This window comes from Podarcis tiliguerta, assembly GCF_965153285.1.
Source record: "Podarcis tiliguerta genome assembly, chromosome: 4".
Classification (NCBI taxonomy): domain Eukaryota; kingdom Metazoa; phylum Chordata; class Lepidosauria; order Squamata; family Lacertidae; genus Podarcis; species Podarcis tiliguerta.
In genome coordinates, this window is record NC_139537.1 from 26394951 (window position 1) to 26417981 (window position 23031).

A 23031-nucleotide genomic window follows, 5' to 3' on the forward strand; every position below is an offset into this window, starting at 1 on the left:
GTCATGAAGAGAAATTTCAGAAAAGTGGTCCGCAAGGGATCACAAGAGTCATCTCATCCAAACACCTTAGTACAGGAATCTTTCACCCATGACCCAGAGATTAAGAGTCTCATGCTTTACCGACTGAGCTATCCCAGGTCTAGGAAAGTTCATTGTTAGGATAAAATGGTACTGCAGCATGTACACTGTCCTGAGGTCTCTGGAAGAAGGGTGAGATGGTATTGCGGGCTGTGTGTTAGCTTGTCAATGCTGCTCAATGTCCTCTGGGAACAGAAATTACTTCAACATGGAATGATTAACATGGATAAAAAATGGAGGCCCCTGGTGATGATCTGAGGGGTTCATGATTTATTATTGCGCATTCTTCAAGAGAATGTTCTGACATATTAAAACTGAATAGGCTCCAGCAGTCTCTGTGTGATTGCGCCAGATGGTAGTTTGAGGCTGAATCTGATGAATGTAGTCTGGGTTTTGGAACGTGGTACGAGCTGTATTTAGCAATGGGCAATGGGAGAAGGTAGCAGGAGTCTTGTGAAAACAGCCATCTGGTGCATTGTCTTGATGCTGAGAGAGAATAAAGGGAGACAGTGAAGTGGAAGTGAGTGAAAATGCTGAGTTCTAACTGATGGAGGACGCAAAATACGATGTTAAGTGTGCACACTTACCTGGGAGTAGGCCCCATTGATCTTGCAGGGGCTTCATTCTGCATAGGCATTGTAAACTGGATTGTGTATTTCTTTTAGATAGTGCATTTCAAGAGCTGTTTGGCAAACATGTAGCTTCTAGTCCATTGTTCCATTCACATACCAGTTTCTGCTGTTTCTGAATTAAACTGCAAAAAGAGCCCAGGCTAATGTCGAGAGCACTTGATAAATGTGAAAAATATCTCATTGCAGATGAAAGACACCGAAGGGCAAGGTTTTGGATACACTGGTGTCTTTCAACTCTTAGACATTCAATCATTGTGTATGGCGAAACTGTCTCATTTCTGCTATAAGGTCAACATTCATATCTCCTGAAAGTTTGAAAGAAAATACTAGACAACTGGCAACAGTGAGGTTTAACTACGAGTAATGTATAGTTATAGTGGCATGAATCTACAGTAGACGTTGCGACAGCAAAAATGCCTTCAGAACCAAAATAGACACTTGGGTGCTAAGTATTAATAAAACTGTGGTTAAGTATTCACTGTTTCTTTGCAAAGGAGGAGGATAAGGGTGAGAGCCAGAACAGGTGGAAAACTTTTGTCCCAGCAGAGAAGCAGTTGTGGCAGCGGGATCCTCTTCTGAACGGCAGTAAGACTTTTGGAGTTTAGTTAAGTATCTGTAAAATAGCAATGCTTGAGTGCCCACAGTATCTTTCCAAGAGAGGAGAAAACCAGAATGTGGCCACGTCCCCGTGACCTCTCATTGGCCACACCCCTGTGATCTTTTAGTGGCACCAGCCATCATAGGCACCAAGCAGCATTAGAGCCACCTAAGATCATTTATTTCAATAGGCACTAAACTCTGCCTAAAATTTTAGCTTTATGCAAAACAGTCAAAACTCTACTGCAAAGGGCCAGAAGATGGTGCCAGAGTAATGCTATCAAACTCAACACAGCCAAGCTGTTGAAAATTACATCTTTATTTAATTGTTTTAATTGTGAAAACTGCATTGGGAGTAACCCTGAACACCCATACCATTTTCTTTCTTGATAAAATCTACCCTTTCCTTTACAAATGTTTTAAAGGGAAGGGACTTATTTCACTTAAGTTAATTTTTGGTGTGTGTGAGAGAGACAGGCAGACAGACAGAGACTTGCTAGATAAAGGGAATAACTACAACATTAGAATCTCAGATGCATTAAATTAAACGCAAAAGAGAATATATCCATAATACTTTTTAACCTGACCTTCAACTCAAACACATTTCCTTCTGATACATCAATTTATTTTTTTTATATCTACCATAGCTTTTACTTTGTGATGAAGTAAATGGGCAGTTTCTGGTCATTAGTTACCACTTTTCTGTGCAGTAAATTCCATACATAATTTGCCTTGTGGCAGGAAGGTTTCTTTTATCTGTCCTGAATCAATTTAAGTGCTAGTTTTATTAATATTTTTTTTAGTTATACCCCACCCATCTGGCTGGGTTTCCCCAGCCACTCTTATAATAAAAATTCACTTTACACTATGCATATTTTTTTAAGCTTCCATCATGTCATTATAGGAGATGCCTCTGAGAATAAACAGCATAATCGACACACACATTGAGATTAGTTGGAAATAAATAAGGACATTAAATACAAATTCTGTGCAGTCTTTAGCCCCAGGATCTGGCTAGGGCCTTTTTTGTTTTCCTTTTTGTTTCTCCAGAATTATCCATAATTTTTGTACTGCTGGTTTTAGCCTGTTTGGTTTATCTTTAATCAAACGCTCCTAGGCCACCATGAGCATTTTGAATAAAATGGTCAGGTAGTACGTTTTTAAGATAGGTGTATAAAATGATAACGTGTAAGTTAAGCACTCAGAAACACAGGAAGCTGCCTTATACCAAATCAGACCCTTGGTCCATCTAGCTTAGTGTTGTTCACACTGCCAGAGGCTCTCCAGGTTTTCAAAAGTTTTCCCCAGTCCCACCTGGAGCTGCGGGGGATTGAATCTGAGACCTTTTGCATGGGAAGCAGATGCTCTGCCATAAGACTCTGCTGGTACCACTTGGCTCCCTGAGGCCTCCCCAGGCTCTTGTCTTTTGTTGTCCATTATTTTATTGCAGTACTTTTACCCCAAGAAAAGTAGGTGCTGGAACTCAACATGAAGTTGTTACAGTAAGTTGCCGGGTGACTCGGGACAGCCCTGAATGAACAGATGCCGGTTTGACAACAGTCGCATTCACCATCCATGGAGGTGCTAAAAACAGCAGCAAGCTGTCTCCCTAGCTGGTTTGGAGGTTGCCCCTGATTCTGGTGCAAATAAATGCGCCTCTGCTGCCCTCATTCTCTTAGATTCAAGAGGATGGCTAGGGCATTTTGGAAGGGCCTTTGCGCAAACTCATGTGCTTGCAACGGTAGAGCTTAAAGCCCTCCGCTGCTGCTGCTACACGGGAGGCGGATTGAAGAAGAGGAAATATGAATTGTTCCTGCCCCGTAGCTTGACCAAGAGCAGCTAGGTGGAGTCATAGATCTGAAAAAAGTGTAGAATCACATATGCTGGTCAGCTTCCATATTGACTTGAAAATGTTTTGTTATGTACTGAGTTGAATAGGATCCAAATTGCAGCAGTCTGATTGGTCCTAGAACAATAGGATTCAGAATGCAGCAGTCTGATTGGTCCTAGAACAATGCAGCAGTATGATTGGTTGGCAGGAACCACCCAATCATGCTCCAGATATAAGTGAATCCACAACCTGATTGGCTTACAGTAGAATTCCAGAATTAGCCAATCATGTGCAGCCCATTGTGTAAATAATGTATATAAAGCAGATACTTTGAGGGGACATTCATTCATTCCTCCTCACCACTATGAGCTGAATAAAGAGCATGAAATCACTTTGCGACTCTGAGTATATTTCATGTTTGTTTTGGGTTTCTTGGAAGTGGGTGGAGGAATGCTGGAGTCCTGTGTGCTTCAGCTGGGGGGGGGGAGCACTAGTTTCTTGTAGCATAATAAAGACAAGTGGGAAGCCATCTTTATAAAGTGTTATATGTGTGTAAGTGGGGAGGAGTTGCCACAACACCCTTTTCTTTTTCTAGCATTCTTACATTAATTGTGGCATGTAGGCTTTGCACTAGGTGTTAAAATTTTCTCCCCGCCCTTAAAGTGTGATGGGGTCTAGGAAAGGAGGTAGAAAGGAAGGAGCTAAAAGGAATTGTTGGACATCTGGCTACTCGTTCTCATGCCATCTATTTGTGTTCTGGGAGGAACGGATACTTTTTGACCCTTGGGATATAATTTTGATATCTGATCAAACTGAACACAGGCAGTCAAGTACCTTATCTATTATTTACATCAAATGGAAGAGAGTGACGTTTGCTATTGCTAATGGCAATGGACCCTGAGAAATGCCTCCGTGCGGTCTAATAAAAAAAAATAGTGCTGCAGTGCCATTTAGAAAGATGGTGATGAAATTTATGGACAATGCTTTTGCTCCACAAGAAAAGGTAACCATTGTTTACAAACTATGAAGTGCTATAGAACTAAGCAACTAATATAACATTGGTTACTTTGTATGCAGTGGTTTTGTTGTAAACCATAATCTGTGTTTAAAATACTCACAGACAATTATAGGGATTTATTGGTAAAGCATGTGTGTTGGTTAAAGCTAAATGATGACTAGCTTTGAGAAGTGGCAGTAATATATTATACAGTAGTGTGGATGACCTAAGTTCATGCATACTGTTATTTTCCCTAGGTGATACAGATGGTTCACAAATGCAAAACAATACCTTTCGTCTCTAGGAAGCAAGCAAGGCAGCATCCATATCACAGGCAATTAACTTGGCTCTGCCTCTTCTACAAAACTATCTCACCCGTGTTTATGACAAGCATATCCCACCATTAATCTGATTAAAGAGACACTGAATGTGCTGATCAAGGCGAGGTAAGACTTAAACTCCTTGTTGTGGATTTATGAAGTTTGTTTTTGCAATTTAAACATACAACTGGCTTATTGTATAATTTGCATTGCCATATTTTTTCACATCTGACACATAATAAGCTTTCTGGTTTAAACAGACATGCATTCTTACTTGGTACTGTCCTAAGATTTCTATCCAAGTGCATTTTTTGGTGATCTGAAAATTTACACAGGAGCCTGAAATGCTGTATGAGGACATTATAGGGCATGATATAACCATCAGGTGTTTATGGAGAGAGGAGTGTGTGTGGTACTGCGCCTAAGTAGTTGTCATTCTAGTGTTACAGTCTATAGAAAAAAACATTTGTTCTAAAGCAAATTATGTTTGGATTTACCAGTATCTTGTCTGTGGGCTGGGGGTGTACCCCCTGATTTCCATTATGTGTTCTTTTGACAGCTTTCACTAGCCTGGTGCCCTCCAGATGTTTTGGACCACAACTCACATCAATCCTGACCATTGGGCCTTCCTGACTGGGGCTCATGGGAGTTGTAGTCTATAACATTTGGAGGGCATCAGGTTGGTGAAGCCTGAACTAGCTAATATCCAAAACAGATTTTATTGATTTATTTAGGTAGGCATTTATTTATTTAGGTAGGCCAAACAACATTAATGGGTGGGCAGGACTGTAGACTTAACAACTGCCTGATGTCGCGTGTGACATTTCCCCTTTCTCACATGGTTTGAAATCAAGCTGCAAAGCCCACACGGCTTTGCAGATGCTGATAACCAGCTGATCGCTGTGCTTGCAAAGGCTTTGCAAGAGCTGCCATGATGCATGGTGCTTCCAGAAACACCAGGCTTTGCAGACGCTGCTAATTCCCTCTGTATGTATGTAAATGCACTGAGATAAGTACCATAGCTGTCAATTTACAGATTTGAAAATAAGGGACCAGCAGCCTTGAGAATAAGGGACCAGCAGCCAAAATAAGGGACCTGCAGCCTCACCTGTTCCAAGCACTCCAGTCTTCCTGTCCTCCTGCAGTCTGGTCAAACTCATGCTGGTAGCTTCGAGAACACTGTCCAACCAACTTTGTAACCAGAGGTTCAACTGAATAGAATCTGAATCACATGTACCACAAGGCCTATGCAGCCTCAACTTAAGATGGCTCCCCGGCCTGGCTTTGCACTGCAAAGTTTGCAGCAGCACGTGCAACAAAATGGCACCCAGCATTCAAAAAACCCCTCAGCTTGCATTAACTAGCCACACACACACAGCCTCCCCCCCTCCCACGAGATCTCCTTTCCTTTCCCCCCACCATGTGCTCCCGCTCCAGACAGACCTTTTCGCCGGCAAGGGTGAGTGAGCCGTCGATAACGTATCTATCTGATTCCGATCTGAGCACTCAGCACAGGTATGTTCAACTTCTGAGCCCCTCTGAGCCAAAGGCAGAAAGCCCAGCCAGCAGCCAAACGAAGCCTCAAGGAAAACCACCATCACCTCTCCGCTGGGAAGCGCTGAGCAAAGGCGAGTCCCCAGGGAACGCAGCCAATTTTATCAGCACAAGGCATGCAAGCTCCACCCCCCAGTCGTTCTTAGATTTCTTATTGGGTGAGCAACACAGCCAAGCAACACAGTTGGAGCCTCCCTCCTCCCTGGCCAGCAAGGAGGGAGGGAGAGGAGCTGCTTCCTTTGAAATTTAAGGGACATCATTTAAGGGACATTTAAGGGACATCCATCAATAAGGGACAGCAGCTGGACATGGCGCTGGAATAAGGGACTGTCCCTTCAAATAAGGGACTTGACAGCTATGAAGTACAAGTCGCTTTTTGTTCATCAAGCATTCCACTGGAATCAATTTACTGCTTCTGAGCTTAAAATATTTGGCAAGCGAATGGGTAGTGCCACAGGTTTATTGAATGGTACCAGTAGAACTGAACAACCCCCCTAGAAATGAATTCCATGACTTTTTGCTCATTTTGATCTCTTCCAGAATTATTGGGTTTCATGGTTCCATTCTATGGCTTTCTGTTTTGCTTTGTGCCAGAGATGCCTATTTCCTATTTTTCACTCCTTTGCCTAACTTGTTCTTAAAACACATTATGTGGGGGAAGGGGCAGATTCCAGGAAGCCACACACAGAGCCTCTGAATAGCTACATATTCTTAAGCAAATATTAACTGCTTTTACGTTATATTTTCAGAGTAATTTAGGTGCAAGGTCCTGTGATATGGAAAGATAATGTGAAAAATAGGAATAGATTTTTTACTGATTAGTAATGGGTTATAAATTCCTAAACCTGTAGTATAATTCTCCAAACTGGATTGGCAACGTAATAAAAGGCTCTGCAATGTAAATAAAATAGGAAAATAAACCTGGTCAGACCATGTAACGTCACACCAAGCTTCATTTGTTCAAGATGAGAAGGGGGAAAAACACGTTCATCAAGATTTGAAGTGAACAAGAGCTAGGTTTGACTTTCCTGCTATGTTCATTATTGGATCACATCTTGTTGCTTTGGTCTTGTCGCTGTATGAATATTAAGTGAATACTTAGCATTCCTTAATGTGTAGACCATGTAAGTTAAATGACATTTTGGACATACTTGAACTAGGAACTTTGTATTAATGGCCATGCTTTTGGCACCTCAACACTGTGATGTTTAAGTAACTCATGACTGAGGAGTTTTTTAAGGCAGGTATCAGTGCACTTATAAACATTTGTTTCATTTACAGAACAACTTCACTTGTGAAGTTTTTTTCAGCTGTGAGGGTTTTGAAGCAGCATAGTTCACTTTCTTTGAACGGGGTACACTCATTAGCAAGTCAAAAGTTGTAATCTCATGTAACAATCTCCCTTCCCGTGGGGCGATTTCAAGACAACGTCAGACCATGGTTTGTTTAAACTAGCCATGGTTTATCGTTACATGCAAATGTGGCCAGTCACTCGATTATGTAGAGCAATCTACATAAAGCCTATTCTGGGATTTATAGAGGACTAAACTACTCATTGCAATTATAGATTATATCTGTACCCTGTATTACGGTATATATATATGATAGATAATATTTGTACCTTGTATTATATATAATTCATTTGTATTGTTTAAAATATGGCATTTCACTAAATGCTTCACACTACATTAGCTTTTACAGTTGCATGCTATGTTTCTGGGTAGACCTGTCAGCAACCAGTGAAGCCTGACAAACAACATTGCAAGTTATAAAGGTCTCCCCCTCCCCTTAATTAAATCCATGATTTCCCTAAATGAATATGATTACGAACAACAGCTTGTGAAACAATGCAAAATACAACTTTAAAAAGAATGGTATATCTTTTGTTCTGTGAGGGAGTAGATCTGGAAGTGAACTGCACTCCTCTGCCAGTTGGAATGTAGCCCATTTGGAAACTGCCTGTCAAATCATGGAATGCTTGCTAAATGAGGACGCTACATGTGCTGACAGCTCCAAGGAACTAAGCAAGGAGCAGTTCCAGCAAGTTTAGTGTTTAATTTGTTTACGCTTATTCTGTTGTATATACAAGAACCCCTGACTCCAGAGTTTCCATTGCGTTTCTGTTGCTGTCACAGCCAACTGATCAGATCAGCACATATGTACAGTACTATATTATGCAATGATACATTGGACAGTTCTTCCAATGAAGGGATTTAGGAAGTGGAGTCTCTCAAGGATCAGTATTGGGAGCTGTGCTGTTGTAAACTTTCTCATAAACAATCTAGAGCAGGGTCTCCAAACTTGGTTCACCAGCTGTTTTTGGTCTACAACTCCCATCATCCCAAGCTAGCAGGACCAGTGGTCAGGGATGATGGGAACTGTAGTCCAAAAACAGCTAGAGACCCAAGTTTGGGAAATCCTGATCTAGAGTAAGGGGGGGGGTGAGCTTGGAGGTAGGCAAGTTTACTGATGATGCTAAATTGTTTGGGGTGGTTAAAAGCAAAAGGGACTGTGAAGAGCTCCAAAAAGACCTTTTGCAATGAGTGAGTGGCCAGTAAAGTTATGTAAGCTGGGGGGAAATATATTTTTTAAAAAACTTATTTCATATCTGCGAGAAGTGAAGTTACAGGGAACCAGGCAGAGGGCCTTCTCAGTAGTGGTGCCCACCCTGTGGAATGCCCTCCCATCAGATGTCAAGGAAATAAACAACTATCTGACTTTTAGAAAACATCTGAAGCCAGCCCTGTATAGGGAAGTTTTTAATGTTTGGTGTTTTATTGTGTTTTTAACATTCTGTTGGGAGCCACCCAGAGCAGCTGGGGAAACCCAGTCAGATGGGCGGGGTATAAATAACATATTATTATTATTATTATTATTACTATTAGTATTATTTATTATCAGATCTGAACTGGTGCTAACTGACCAGCAATGAGACCTTGGCTAATTTGGTGAAGAAGTTGATCCAGTGTACAGCAGCTGTTAAAGAGATGAATTCCATTGTTCAGCCCGGACACTGAGATCCAGCGCCGAGGGCCTTCTGGCGGTTCCCTCATTGTGAGAAGTGAGGTTACAGGGAACCAGATAGAGGGCCTTCTTGGTAGTGGCACCCGCCCTGTGGAACACCCTCCCATCAGATGTCAAGGAAATAAGCAGCTATCTTATTTTTAAAAGTCATCTGAAGGCAGCCCTGTTTAGGGAAGTTTTTAATATTTAATGCTGTATTGTTTTTAACACTTGATTGGGAGCTGCCCAGAGTGGCTGGGGAAACTCAGCCAGATGGGCGAGGTATAAATAATAAATAAATAAATTATTATTATTATTATTATTATTATTATTATTATTATTATTCCGTCTTAGGGACCATTAAGAAAGGGATTGAAAAGAAAGCCACCATTATAGAATGTATGGTGGGGCCACATCTGGAATATTGTGTGCAGTTTTAGTCACCTCACCTAAAAAAATATATTGTAGATTTGGGAAAGGTTCAGGAACGGGCAACGAAAATGATCGAGGGGATGGAGAACCTCCCCTAATTAGGAAAGGTTACAGTCTTTAGGGTTTTTAGCTTAAAGAAAGGGCAAGTAAAAGGTGACATGACAGAAGTGTCATGCATGGTGTTGGAAAGACTGGAAGAGAGAAAAGGATTTTTCTCTGTTTCATAATACTGGAACTTGTTTGAATCCAATGAAACTGAATTTTGAAAGATTCAGGACAGGCAAAAGAAAGCACTCATGGAGTTCACTTCCACAAGAAGTAGAGATGGCCACCAGCTTGGATGGCTTTGAAGGATGACAGGGCAAATTCATGAAGGAAAAGACATTCCATGACTACTAACCCTGAAGCCCATGTTCAGCCTCCACTGGCAGAAGCACTATGCTTCTGAATACCAGTTGCTGGAAGGGGCAGGAGGGAAGCTACATTCCCACAAGCATTGAGTTGGTGACTGTGAGAATAGTATGCTAGACTAGATGGAAATAATTAACTCAAAACTCACAGACCTATTGTGAAGATAAAGTGAAATTTAAACATAGCATTGGGTCAATACTTCATTGTGTTTAGAGCAGGCCTATTTGAGTCATTGGAACTTAAGTTAATCATGACTGAATTAAGTGTCATTGATTTTAATAGGTGCCATTCAGTTACAGTGTCCTATCTACACAGTGGACTTCTGCTTAGACAAACATGTTAGGATATTTCCGTTCCACCTTAAAAGTGAGCAGGCTTTGTGAGTCACAGAGTCTGCGTATTTCCTGTTCACAGGATGTTTCTGTTGTGTCTATGCTTTCGTTTTCTCTCTCTGTGTCTGAGACACTGAAGCAGGCAATCATGTTTTCTTTGTTCTGATCAACGCTGAATAAACTTGTAAATAATGCTCTCCTGAGTGCATCTTTCGCTGTGCATTATCTGCTGATAGAGCGTGCATCAGCTCTGGAATGTGGCAAGCTATTTCTGGAGCTCGTATCGCTAATTGCTGATACTGCGTGTCTACGAGAGATCGATGGACGTCCGGAGACGACGTGGAGTCATGATGGACTTTGTCTCCCTTGCAGTATCCCAACAAAACAGGAGTTACTATACTTTGATTTTCCCTGCAAAATCCTACAGATCCTAAAATCTGCTCTGTAGGGATCTTTAAGAGCAGACAGCCAGATGGGCTGTGGGGGACAGGAGAGAAAGGGGAAGTCCTGTTGTGTCCATGGCTGTGACATTGGATTTCAGCCACTGGATCTACTCTAGCAATACTGAGTGTGGATCCAACTCATCAGGATTGCTGTAAAACCTTTGAGATAGTATTGCCGGGGGGGGGGGGGGAGAGAGATAAAAATCTGCAAAACTTGAACTGGTGGCTTACTTCTTTTTCCTTTTTCTTTTGACAGAGTTGTAAGAGAATCAGTAGAATTATGTTAGCCGGTCAGTATCAGGTGTGGTTCAAATATGTAAGTGAAAACTAAATCCAAGCTTACGGTATATCTCTTCACTGACTACAGGTATAATGAACAAAGTAATAGAATGAAAACCAAGTCTGAATGTTATTAAAGATTTTATGGATGGTAATACTTTATTATATTGTGATCTGAGATGAGACAACATGCTCCTTAATTATTATTATTACTGCATTAGGTATTCTATTGGCACACTAATTAGTATCTAAGAATCCATTAAGGAAACAACTGGATTTTCCATTTCCCAACCTGTAAATGATTAATTGGTATTTTTTTTCTTAGCAGTAAGACAGATGGTCTAATCTCTTCATAGGAAAAAAAATGAGGAAAGAAGCCCCAATATGGAAATGCCAAGTGAAGTATGGCAATGAATCAGTAATAATGTTGATAATAAACTGATGGCAATGAAGCGAAATGATTTTATTTTTTAAAAAGATGCTTCACCAGTGTTAGTTCAGGCCATACAATATAAGATTTATATAATCTAGCACAGTACATTTGTTAGAATCAAGGGAAACTACATGTTGACTATTTGCATATGTGATAAAATCAGGAAATTCTGCTGCACTCTTCATTTAATTTTTTGAAAAATAATAAAGAAACAAAAGATAGAGAGAAGCTGTGTGATATTAGATCTCAGAGTACTGTATAGAGAATTATATCAAGCAAAATCCAAAACAAAACATTATTATAAGTATGACTGTTCATACTTATAATAATGTTTTGTTTTGGATTTTGCTTGATATAATTCCAGTATGAAGAATGCAAGGTTGGAATATCAATGCAATAAATAAATAAATAAATTATATAATAACAGAGAAACCAGTCTTTGCACATATTCACACTCTTGTTATGTATTTCTATTGTATATAGGACATAAGATCCCAGAGGACCCTCTTCAAGATATTCTGAATTATTTATAAGTATGTGTTGGGCAGAGATTTAGACATACAGGGTGAAATTAAATGTCATTAGCATAAATCATCGGGATTGTAAGATTGACCCAAAAGCACTGTAAGCATCAGCCATCATTAATGCACCATATAAAGGATGTCTAGAGGGGTTCTAAAAGCCACCAGCCCTAGTTCAAATATATGGGGAGAGTAAAGGGATGTAGTGTAAATTATCAATATTAGTGGTAGTTTTTTATTTTGAGAACAGATTTTCTAGAGAGATTGAATGGTGCAGTTATTTTTATGGGCTCCTTTGGGAGGAAGGCTGGGATATAAATTTAATAAATAAAATAAAAAACAATTATTATTTTGGAAATCTACTTTCTGTTCTATGGGAATACTGTAGCAGTGCTTGTGATGAAAAATAATCTGCAGTCATGTGGAAACATATCTCAAAGCATAGGTTGAAATACCAGTTTTCACTTACAAACAGCTCTAATGAAGCCCAAATGAGAAATGCCAGATTTAAAAGCAAACCCAAAGTCTTGAATACCTTTGTGCCCTAAAGACAAGTGGAATTTCATTGTGTGTGTGTATAAGTGTAATTAGTAGTTTTTTGGTTGAGTGGAGTCTATACTGGCTGACAACTGACTGAATTCTATATACAGTGGTACCTCGGGTTAAGTACTTAATTCGTTCCGGAGGTCCGTTCTTAACCTGAAACTGTTCTTAACCTGAAGCACCACTTTAGCTAATGGGGCCTCCCGCTGCTGCCGCGCCGCCGGAGCACGATTTCTGTTCTCATCCTGAAGCAAAGTCCTTAACCTGAAGCACTATTTCTGGGTTAGCGGAGTCTGTAACCTGAAGCGTATGTAACCTGAAGCGTATGTAATCCGAGGTACCACTGGACTAGTCCAAAAAAGGTAGGCGACCCCTGGCTTTGAAGCAGTGCCTGCTGGAAGGTGTAGTTTGATAGGCAGAAGCTGGGCAGGAAGGACAGGAAGTAGGAAGAAAGGAAAATTGCCCAGGCATAGGCAGGGTTACAGAGCTCTGCAGTAGTTGTCATACAAGTTTTAGCTGTGCCGATAAAGCTTGTTGAAACTTACCATCTGTGCTTCGGTTAACTGACACAAGAGCTTGCCTAAGGGCATCTTGAGAGTTTGTTGACTATGCAGGAAGGCAGATGAAGAAATGACTAACAAAATGGGGAAACAGAACCCGTACATTTTGTTGAGCTTTTGAACAATGCAGCCTGTTAACTGTGTTATTTTAAGTTCTGTAATGTAGGGGCTACATGAATTCCCTGCCTACTGCAATACATGCATATAAAATGAATATTAAATTTACTTGAAATTGGGCTTAAAGCACTGTAGCATTGCAGGCAAGCTTTTATATGCAAATATAAGATCTTGATTCCGTTCACCACAATGCCTTTGCAGATGAAGAACCTGATGTTGGAGACTGATCCAATAACAGAAATGAGAAGCTTATGCTTTTAATCAATACCTTGCTTTTTAAAATGTAGTATATTTTTCTATGCATGTATTTAATTTAAACTACAGTCTACCACATCTAACTATTCTTCATATTAATAAGGCTTAAGTGGTTTAATTTTGCTTAAGAGATAAATTGTAAGATCATTCCAACCTTAAGTTTTACATCTGAATAAAGTGTGTTAATGTGGATGTGAAAATAAAACCCACGTTACACCAGAAGGTGGGCACGAAAGTCTGGTACATAAAGGGGATGTAATACTGTTCATAGTTAGGATTTAAATAGCATAACCTTGTATCTTTGCAACCCCTAGATATTTTAAAGCAACTAACAGTGTAATCTCAATGAGTTCTGGGGGCTTTTTCCCAAGTAAGTATATACTATATAGGATGGCAGCCTAAATTTTGTGTTTAACAAGATTGTTAAAATGCACTCCTGTCTCAGTGTCACATAGCTGCTTTCTGTTACAGTTCTCTTATTTCTGCATCTACAAATGCACTTGCTCAGTTATGTTGTAACAGTTAAAAGTGTCGATATTTTTTGCACAGGCCTCATCTTGAAATAAACAACAGCACATTATAAACAAAACTTATAGTGTCTGTGTATTTACTCACATAGTTTTCTTCTACAGATCATTGAAATGTTATTTAATTTCAGAATGTAACATATTCTTTGCTCTGTCTGTTTGTGGACTGTTAGTGGAGTGAAGTGAAAAACACTGTCTGAAACAGGAATTACAGTAGTAGTCCGTTTAAACCGTGTTTTCACTCTGTGCAGAGGACTTGATGAGTTCACCTTTAGTAAAACTTTCCAGTTGTCTATAAGCCTTTGTTAGCTTTAATGATTTTGCTATACCTCCTCCCCTGGGCTGTTTGACTTTTGAAAGGAGGGACTTTGTAGTAATTCTACACCTGTTTTTGCCCACGCCTATCCACTTGCTAAACTTACCAAACAAGTGCTGGGCTAAGCATGAGAACATCAAAAATGGTTGGTGACTGTTTTCTATTAGTAAAACAGATCTGACCCATTTGAAGCTCAGCTGTCTTACCTGTTTGCACTATTTTGCTTTTACACTTGGGGCAACTTCAGAAACATCTGTACTATAATGGCAATTGATGACAATAACCTGCACTCTAGGACTGAGTGTAAACTGAATTCATACCGAAATGATTACAAGGCAAGACGGAGTAGTCTACCAACAGAACTCCTCCTAGGAAATAACAATAAAGGAAGGCATCAAAGAAATATTAGGAACTTAGAACCGATCCATCCAAGACGCCCTAAGAAAAGACCTTCTATCTTTCCAGGTAGGACATGTCAGCAAATTACTGCTGCTCATTCTTAATGTATTTCTTTGTGTTTGAGGAAATGATGAAGTTAAAGAACCTTTAAACAAAATACTAGTCTGCTGCAGGTCCAAAAATGTGTAACATTAGCAAATATGATAACACACTATAATAGCATAAGTAGGTTCCCCTCATTATTTTGAAAATGAAAAATAGAATTTTGGCTTCATATACTATGTCTTTTGCATGTAAAGCCTAAAAAAGATTTCAGGGTGCTCTATTGTTTGTGGCTGAGCAAGAATATCCAGAGTCTAGTTTTTTAATTGTTACAGTGTCTTTTTTGAAGTCTTGCACACAGGGAGGACGTGTAAGTTCTTCTTCTATCAAGTCTGGACTTCTTACATATTCACAAATTAGCACAAATGCATGCTTTAAATTCCTGCTCTGCAGTGAAGCTAAAAAATGTTTGCAGTAAATGATTTAGTTTAACCTTCAAGTGGATGAAGTATCTAAGCATGCCAACAGTGGGTTTAAATTAACAAAGGCAACGTGAGTAATAATATTAGTTTAAAATAATAAGGGACTTAAGATATAAGTGATTTTGGACTAGTTGAAGTATGCAATGCATTGTGTAGAAAGAAAGCTGGGATTTTTAATCAGGAGGCTCCAAAACACTGTTAAAATTTTTCTTTTTATTTGTGGATCTCCCCACCCCCCCGTCAATTAATGAAATACATTTCCTCTATTAAAACTGAAACAAAATTAATTTATTTCACAAAATCATGTGTTTAAGTGGCAAGCTATGACATCTCTGTCAGGCTTATTAAAATAAAGCCACCCCCTGGTGTTTTAAGTTGATGCCAGTGTGATCTTTAGAAGACACTGAATAAGGGACAAATAATATTTTGAAAACCTCAAAAAGGACTGATAAGAAACTCTAACATTTCTAGCAATTTGACACTTCTGGCTTAAATTACTGAGATATGCGGAGATCTCATTTCCAATGTTTCCTAACACAGGAACTCCTTTAAATACTGGGCTAAACTTAAGTATGACAAACAGTCCTCACCCTTACCCTCACAGTACTTCAGGTGAGCTGACTTGGGTGTGCCCCATTTCTCCAAAACTTCCTAACCCCTGAATCAGCTCATCTTAAGGGCAGTGCTGACAATCTGCCACATTCTAAGTGCAGTTCTGTTTCTAAATGCATCTTTCTTCCTTTCTTGTAAAATATGTCTGTTTGCTTTCTTCCCCTCTCCCGCCCCAGCTTCACCTTCTCCTCTGTGCTTATTACTTCAACCCTATTGTCCTGCCCAGGCTTCCATTCTGGGTAGAAATGAACATACATGGAAGGGTGGTGGAACTAGGGTTATGCCTCCTGACTCAGGGCCTATCCTCACTTCCTCTTGTTGAATCTAGGAATGTAAGAAGGCATCGTTTCCCATTCTTCCCTGCGTTCATCACACACAACACTGTTTCTGTGCCTCTGCAGTTCATCTTCTGCCAAAACCCAGTTAAGGCCACAATCCTTGGCAGTAAGCCCCATTGAACAGGGTAGGCCATACTTCCCAGTAGACATTCACAGGATTGTGCTATAAGTTGTGTTTCATTTGATACCTGAATTTAAAAGGGTAGTGCTGTGGGTTAAACCACAGAACCTAGGGCTTGCCGATCAGAAGGTTGGCGGTTCGAATCCCTGTGACAGGGTGAGCTCCCATTGCTCGGTTCCAGCTCCTGCCAACCTAGCAGTTTGAAAGCACGTCAAAGTGCAAGTAGATAAATAGGTACCACTCTGGTGGGAATGTACCCGTGCACTGCTCTAGTTCGCCAGAAACGGCTTAGTCATGCTGGCCACATACAAGCTGTATGCCGGCTCCCTCAACCAATAAAGTGAGATGAGTTGTCGCAACTGGACCTAATGGTCAGGGGTCCCTTTACCCTTTACCCTTTACCTTTTATATCATTTTTTATTATTATCTCTTCATGGTTCCCAATAAAATTCCACCATAATATTATGCCCACTCTTGAATATGTTTTTGGAAATGGCAGGAAGACACTTTGCCCTCTGTCAGATATAAGGACTTAGTTCCTAAGGGACGTTAACTTAGGAAAGTTTCCAGAAGGAATTTTCCCTGTTCCATTCCTCCCTTATGCAGCCTCCTGAAAAGCCTCACTGGAGGGATAGGGGCTGTCCTGAACAATGTGAGGTGGGGTGGAGGGGGCTCTTAGAGAAGTGGGAATTGCTCACAATGGAAGTAAAATAACTTTTCCAAAGTTTCTTCCAGAGGTTGAAATCTATATTGTGTACTATATCTATTGCCTAGTGTGTCATTGAAACTTTAACAAGCTCATATTTTGTTTCCCTTTCTAATTGAAAATTACACATTTTAGACAGAAGTTTATTCTTATTTTGTAAAAGTTCTTTGTCGATTTGTGAGCTTTGGTCCAAAAAACCCCATTCTTTTTATCTAATTTAAACATATTATGTATCTGCTGATATTGTAGCCAATCCGTAACTCGGCTCCTTAATTTTTCCATTGGTTTCAGTTTTGGTCTCCTCCTGTAAAATCCAGCAGTTCTCTGTAAGCTGCCCATTGTCTATCTGTATTAGCTCTCTTAATTGTAATTGCTTCAATAGAAGATAGCCATAAAAGTGTTTTTCTTTCCAGCAGATTTTTATATTTCTGCCAGATTCAATACAGATTCTTCCTAAGAATCTTCCCATATCAAAGACATGCATGCCAGCCAAATTTTAAATCAGGCCTTGGATTATGAGCTCTTTATAATGGGGGGGGGCATTGTTATCTTGGAAGATGTTCAGTAGGGCCAGTTCTGGGGTGACTTCTAGTACCTGATTAGTTATTTTGCTTATTTCTTGTTTGACTGTTGTTCAGAAGAGCTGGGTTTTGGGGCATTCCCACCATATCTGGAGGTATGTGCCTGTGGAGGTGCAGCCTCTCCAGCATTTTGGTGAGGTTCCTGGACATATCAGCACCAGTTTCTATGGTCTTAGATACCATCTGTAGGTGAGTTTCAGAGTGAGTTATTTCCTTTTTGCTGATATGGATTTAAAGGGAGGTTTAGACCTCATTCTGTTCCATTGGGTGGGGTTGATTTCATAGCCTATGTCGTCCTCCCATTGTTTTTTGATTGTGTCAAGTGGATTTGTGGGGCTTTGGAGCAATGTTTTGTATATTGTGGATACCATCCCTTTGCCATGTCCCGTTGTTGTTAAGAGAAGGTTTTCAGAGGTGGACAAGGGCCTAGTGGCTGTTGATTTTACTACTGGATTATTTAAGAAGGCATGTATCTGCTGATGGTGTTGTCGCCAGGGTATTTGGGTGTCCCCTAGTTTGTTTTGTATTTCTTGTGTTGATATGGGTTTGTTGTTTTTGTAGAATTCTGCTAGGCGATGTAGGCCTTTGGCTTGCCAGGTTTTTATCTGGAGATTTTGTGCTGCGTGGTGGAATAGTGGGTCGTGAGCCAAGGGGATTAGTGGGGATGATCCATTCTTTTAACCAAAACAAACAAGCTGCCTCATAAAACAATTGCAGATATGGCAGGGCAAAGCCTCCTTTTTCTTTTACACCTATCATAATTTTGTATTTAATTATTGGCTTTTCTCCTGGCCTAATAAACTTAAGAGATATCTTTTTTCCATTCTTTGAAGCATCTTGAATTATTTGCAGTCGGAATTGATTGGCATAAAAACAGCATCCTAGGGAGTAAGTTAATTTTAATGGCTGAAATTCCCCCTAACAGGGAGAGTTTCATTCTCCCCCATATCTCCAACTCTTTCTTAACCTCTTTCCACAATTTAATATAATTATTTTCAAATAGGTTGAGAATCCTTACTGTCAGCCAAATTCCCAAATACTTAACTTTTTTGCCTATTTTTAAACCAGACATCCTTTCTAAAAAATAAATAAATCCAACTGCTCGTCCATGTTTTAAAACAACATTTTGGTTTTTTCTGAGTTTAGCATATCAGTTTTACTATATAGAACCCAAATCAGTCAGGGAGTTAATAGTAAGAGGGGGAAGCACTATTAGTGGTTTTCTATGATCCAGAAGCATAACTCATGTCAACAAGGGCCCAGCTCTAGGGAGTTCTTTCACACAGATGCCTGGTCAAAACTGTTTTATTTCAAGTGGCCTTTGCACCCTGAATGATTCCCAGGTGTTTCAGAATTATTTATTTATTTAGATTTTAAATTATTGTGGTTTTAGTATTTAAGTTTCCGAAATTCAATTTACATTTTAGATTTTGCATATCACATAACTTCGTCACGATGAAAACCAGGGGTGCCACCTTCCAGGCCCGCATGAGTCTCACAACCTGCGCAAAATTGTAGCCCTGGGGAAAGTACTTTGGGGGTTCAAGATCGTGGTGCAAAATGGCCACTGTGCTCCTGTGGGAAATATGGAATGGCTCAGATTTATCAGGGCAGTTGAGGCGTATGATATATTATTATTATTATTATTGTTGTTATTATTATTATTACAATGTATATACCAACATTCATCTGAGAATCACAGGGCAGTTTACAGTATTCACAGGACTGCCCAGGAGATGTCATTATGCCTGACCGCTAATGAAAACAGAACAATTCTTCAAACATGAGTCACACTGCTGCATGTAATGTGAATTTGCTTCTAGGGCCCTGTACTGTTTGTCATGGCTGCTTATAGTTTTCACGATCCTTTACTGGATAGGATGTTAATGTAGCTCTCTGCTCCTTGCCCTACAATGGAGCAGTTCCTGCTAAAATCAAACTTCTGACCTCTTTGCTGAACCTTTGACAAAGCCTGTACATTTTAAAGGCCTCTACAGTGGTACCTTGGTTTAAGAACAGCCCTGTTTATGAACTATTCGGTTTATGAACTCCGCAAAACCAGAACTAGTGTCCCGGTTTGAGAACTTTACCTTGGTCTAGCAATGGAATCTGAATGGTGGAAGGGCACCGGCGGTGGGAGGCCTCATTAGGGAAAGCGCGCCTTGGTTTAAGAACGGTTTCAGTTTAAGAACAGACTTCCGGAAGGGATTAAGTTCATAAACCGAGGTACCACCGTAGAGGCCTTTAAAATGTACAGGCTTTGATAGGAATGATTAAGGGCTTTATTTATTTATTTTCAATACCCACTGCCATTCTGCATCATTTACAGAACATGAAACACCTCTAGCTATTCCACAGGCTTGTCCAGGCAGCTGTTTTTAAGGGGACGGATGCTCATCCTACACACATGCATTCCTCTCTAATCACCATATGCTGGTGAGTATCTCACTCTGGTCCCCCACCTGGCCCTGCCTATCTTATCTGTAGGTAGCCTCAACTGTGGCCAGTTGCTGCAGTAAATAGAGCCCTCAAAAAAAGAAGAAGAAGAGAGAGCCTGCATTTTGAAAGCATCCCCACTTTAGCATGTAAGCATCGGACTGAGAATTTGGAAAGCTGCATTGTTAACGCATGCTAAATATCAGAAGGAAGCTATTATCAGAAATGCATATCTAAAACTATAGAGATTAAAAAGATCTGAAGGTTTTCAGCTTTTCCAAATACAATGTATGCCATCTTTACTAATAAAAGCCCAGGATATGGTCACCCATTTGCCTGGGCATCTACACCAATCCTAACATCTCTCCCGTCCTACACTCCTAAAATACAGTGGTACCTCAGGTTAAGTACTTAATTCGTTTCAGAGGTCCGTTCTTAACCTGAAACTGTTCTTAACCTGAAGCACCACTTTAGCTAATAGGGCCTGCTGCCGCGCCGCCGGAGCATGATTTCTGTTCTCATCTTGAAGCAAAGTTCTTAACCTGAAGCACTATTTCTGGGTTTGCGGAGTCTGTAACCTGAAGCGTATGTAACCTGAAGCGTATGTAACCCGAGGTACCACTGTATACCAAGGGAGCTTGGATAGGCAGCAACCAATGATGCTGTGGTGTGATTCCAAGCCACAGAAGTTATGATGGCCCTAAGATACAATCTATATGCCTAGGAAAATCTTGATTATAATCCTCATGGTATTACCCTACTTCAGTAAACAGGTGAAGGATTAAATATTTGAATGTTCCCTCTGATTTAATAACTCTTGGCACATGGAAGTCTTGGACTTAGATGGCTAGATTAGAATTCTTACTATTGACATGGCATCTTTCTGTGGGCAGAACGTTATTGACACAGGAGAGCATTGAATTATGTGGTTTCTTTCCACACACATCCTGAAATAGTACAGTACCACATGATATTTCTACTGTCCTAAATTTAGGGAGAGTAAGAACCCCTCGAGACTAGAAAGGAAAACAGGTACCCTCTGGGTGACTTGAAGGTCATTTTACTTGCCAGGCAATTTAACATCAGAAGAATCCTCCTGCATTAAATTTAGGGTATGTAGTCCAGCATCCTGTTTCTGGAAACAGCTATTCAAATAATCCAGAGAAGCTCAATGAGGGCATCAGCCCTTCCCTAATAAAAATAATTAATAATAATTTTATTATTAGTACCCCGCCCAACTGACTGGGGTGTCCCAGCCACCCTGGGCAGCTTCCAGCATATACAAAAATATAATAAAACATTAAACATTAAAAACTTGCCCTATTTCCAGCCCTACCCAGTACAGATTAATGCGAGTTCTGAACAAGGGAAGCTGGTTGGCTAATTTATCCATGCATCTAACTTCCCTAACCTTGAGACTCAAGTCTTCCCACATAAGATAGGGGTGCGAACTTTCATGGCTCCATGTGGCAGGATAGCCCTTTAGAGCCAAATTTCACAGGTGGGTGTGGTTGCCCTCCTGTCAATCACAAGATGGATTGGTGGGTTTCCTCCACCCTGTGTAAAAAAACAACCCAGTTTGGCTTTCCAAGTCTCTCCATGCTTCCCCTTTAAACCCACAATGCTCTAGGAGTTTGAAGTTTTGTTCTTTGGAAAAAGTAACATGGAAACCTGCAAACATCAAAGAGAAAAGTCATTCATTCAGTTCAATTGAATTTTTTTATCCCCAGACTTCAGCTGAACTGAATTAAAACCACACAAATCTGTCAGTTTAACTGAGGTACATACAGTCTTCTAGCCAAAGTGGTTGAGAAGGACTTTGGCAAAATAATTGTTCACACACTGCTATATATGCTGCTACTCACCCAAATTATAAGGGAGGAGAAGGAAACATGTTTGTTTAAAATATTCCTTTCTTCTTTTTCGTTCAGTGTAATTTTAAAGATTACAAATAGAATTGCAGAACAGGACAGGTGATGATGTGTAATGTCAGCAGGCTCTCTTGTTAACAATCTCACTTCCGGTTTAACAAGTGCTCAGTGATGTTCTTATGTAATGTTAAGTAACAGCCATATTATGTAATAGTGACCAATCTGCATTGTCAAGTTAGCCTTTGGCAAAAAGGAAGGAAGAAACAAAATATATCGTTAATAGAAGGATTATATGTTCAGACTTGTTTTTTTAATTTTAGATTTCTTACCTGCTCTTCATTATTAGACCCTAAACTATATACCGTATTTTTCGCTCTATAAGACGCACCAGACCACAAGATGCACCTAGTTTTTGGAGGAGGAAAACAAGAAAAAAAAATATTCTGAATCCCAGAAACCACAACAGCAAGAGGGATCGCTGCTCAGCGAAAGCAGCGATCCCTCTTGCTGTTCTGGCTTCTGGGATAGCTCCGCAGCCTGCATTCGCTCCATAAGACACACACACATTTCCCCTTACTTTTTAGGAGGGAAAAAGTGAGTCTTATAGAGCAAAAAATACGGTAGGTCTCGTGTCAAAGGCCAGGGTAAAAGAGATGTGTCTTTAGGTAATTAGGTGCCAGATTTGGGGAGGCAATTTTGCAGCTTTGGGTGCCACAGAAAAAGGCCCTCTCCTAGGCTGCCACCTGCCAAACTTTTGAAGGCAGTGGAACTACCACCTTGTCTGCTGAAATTAACATCAATGAGGGATTGTAGGGAAGGAGACAGCTTTTCAGAAATTTTGAGCCTAAGTTGTTTAGGGCTTTAAACACCATTAATTTGGTCTGCAAATGACCTGCCAACTACTGCAACTGTTTTAAAACAGGGGTCACGTCAATTCTAAATGGAACCAGTTAGTAAACTGGCTGGTGCATTTTGGACTAGCTAAAGTTAGGAGTTGTCTTCAGGGGCAGCACCATATATATATATATAGTGCATTGCAGCCATCCATTCTGGAACTCATCAGAGCATAGAGTGCAATGCCAAGGTTCTCTCTGTCAAAAAAAAGCTATAGATAGTGAACCAGCGGTAGCTGGAAAAAGGCACTCCTAGCTACTCATGCCATCTGAGCCTCTAATGACAGTGATGGATCCATGAGTTCCCACAATCTGTGGACCTGTTCCTTCCAGGGGAGTAGAAACCTTGCCCAGAACAAGCTGACAGCT

The 23031-nt window shown here is 40.3% G+C and overlaps 1 protein-coding gene and 1 long non-coding RNA gene across 8 annotated transcripts in view; one reads left to right on the forward strand and one right to left on the reverse strand.

Moving 5' to 3' along the window:
* Positions 1 to 23031, forward strand: part of FRY (FRY microtubule binding protein) — a 191417-nt gene that overhangs the window by 13304 nt on the left and 155082 nt on the right. For 3 of the 7 annotated variants that reach the window (XM_083436985.1, XM_083436984.1, XM_083436986.1), the window contains one exon: positions 4393 to 4581. The exons of 1 other annotated variant lie outside the window; for it this stretch is intronic. Coding sequence is in view for 3 of the 6 variants with exons in the window: in XM_083436989.1 (XP_083293115.1) it covers positions 14445 to 14646 (202 nt within the window). In the remaining 3 variants the exon portion in view is untranslated. Of the gene's footprint in view, positions 1 to 4392; positions 4582 to 14277; positions 14647 to 23031 lie in introns of those variants that run through there. 3 more of the 7 variants (XM_083436989.1, XM_083436983.1, XM_083436988.1) reach the window with 3 other exon arrangements.
* On the reverse strand, positions 326 to 22184 carry LOC310676020. The gene is made up of 3 exons (XR_014510359.1): positions 21764 to 22184; positions 666 to 832; positions 326 to 564 (listed from the first exon to the last, which is right to left on the reverse strand). It is a non-coding gene; the product is annotated as an uncharacterized lncRNA (long non-coding RNA).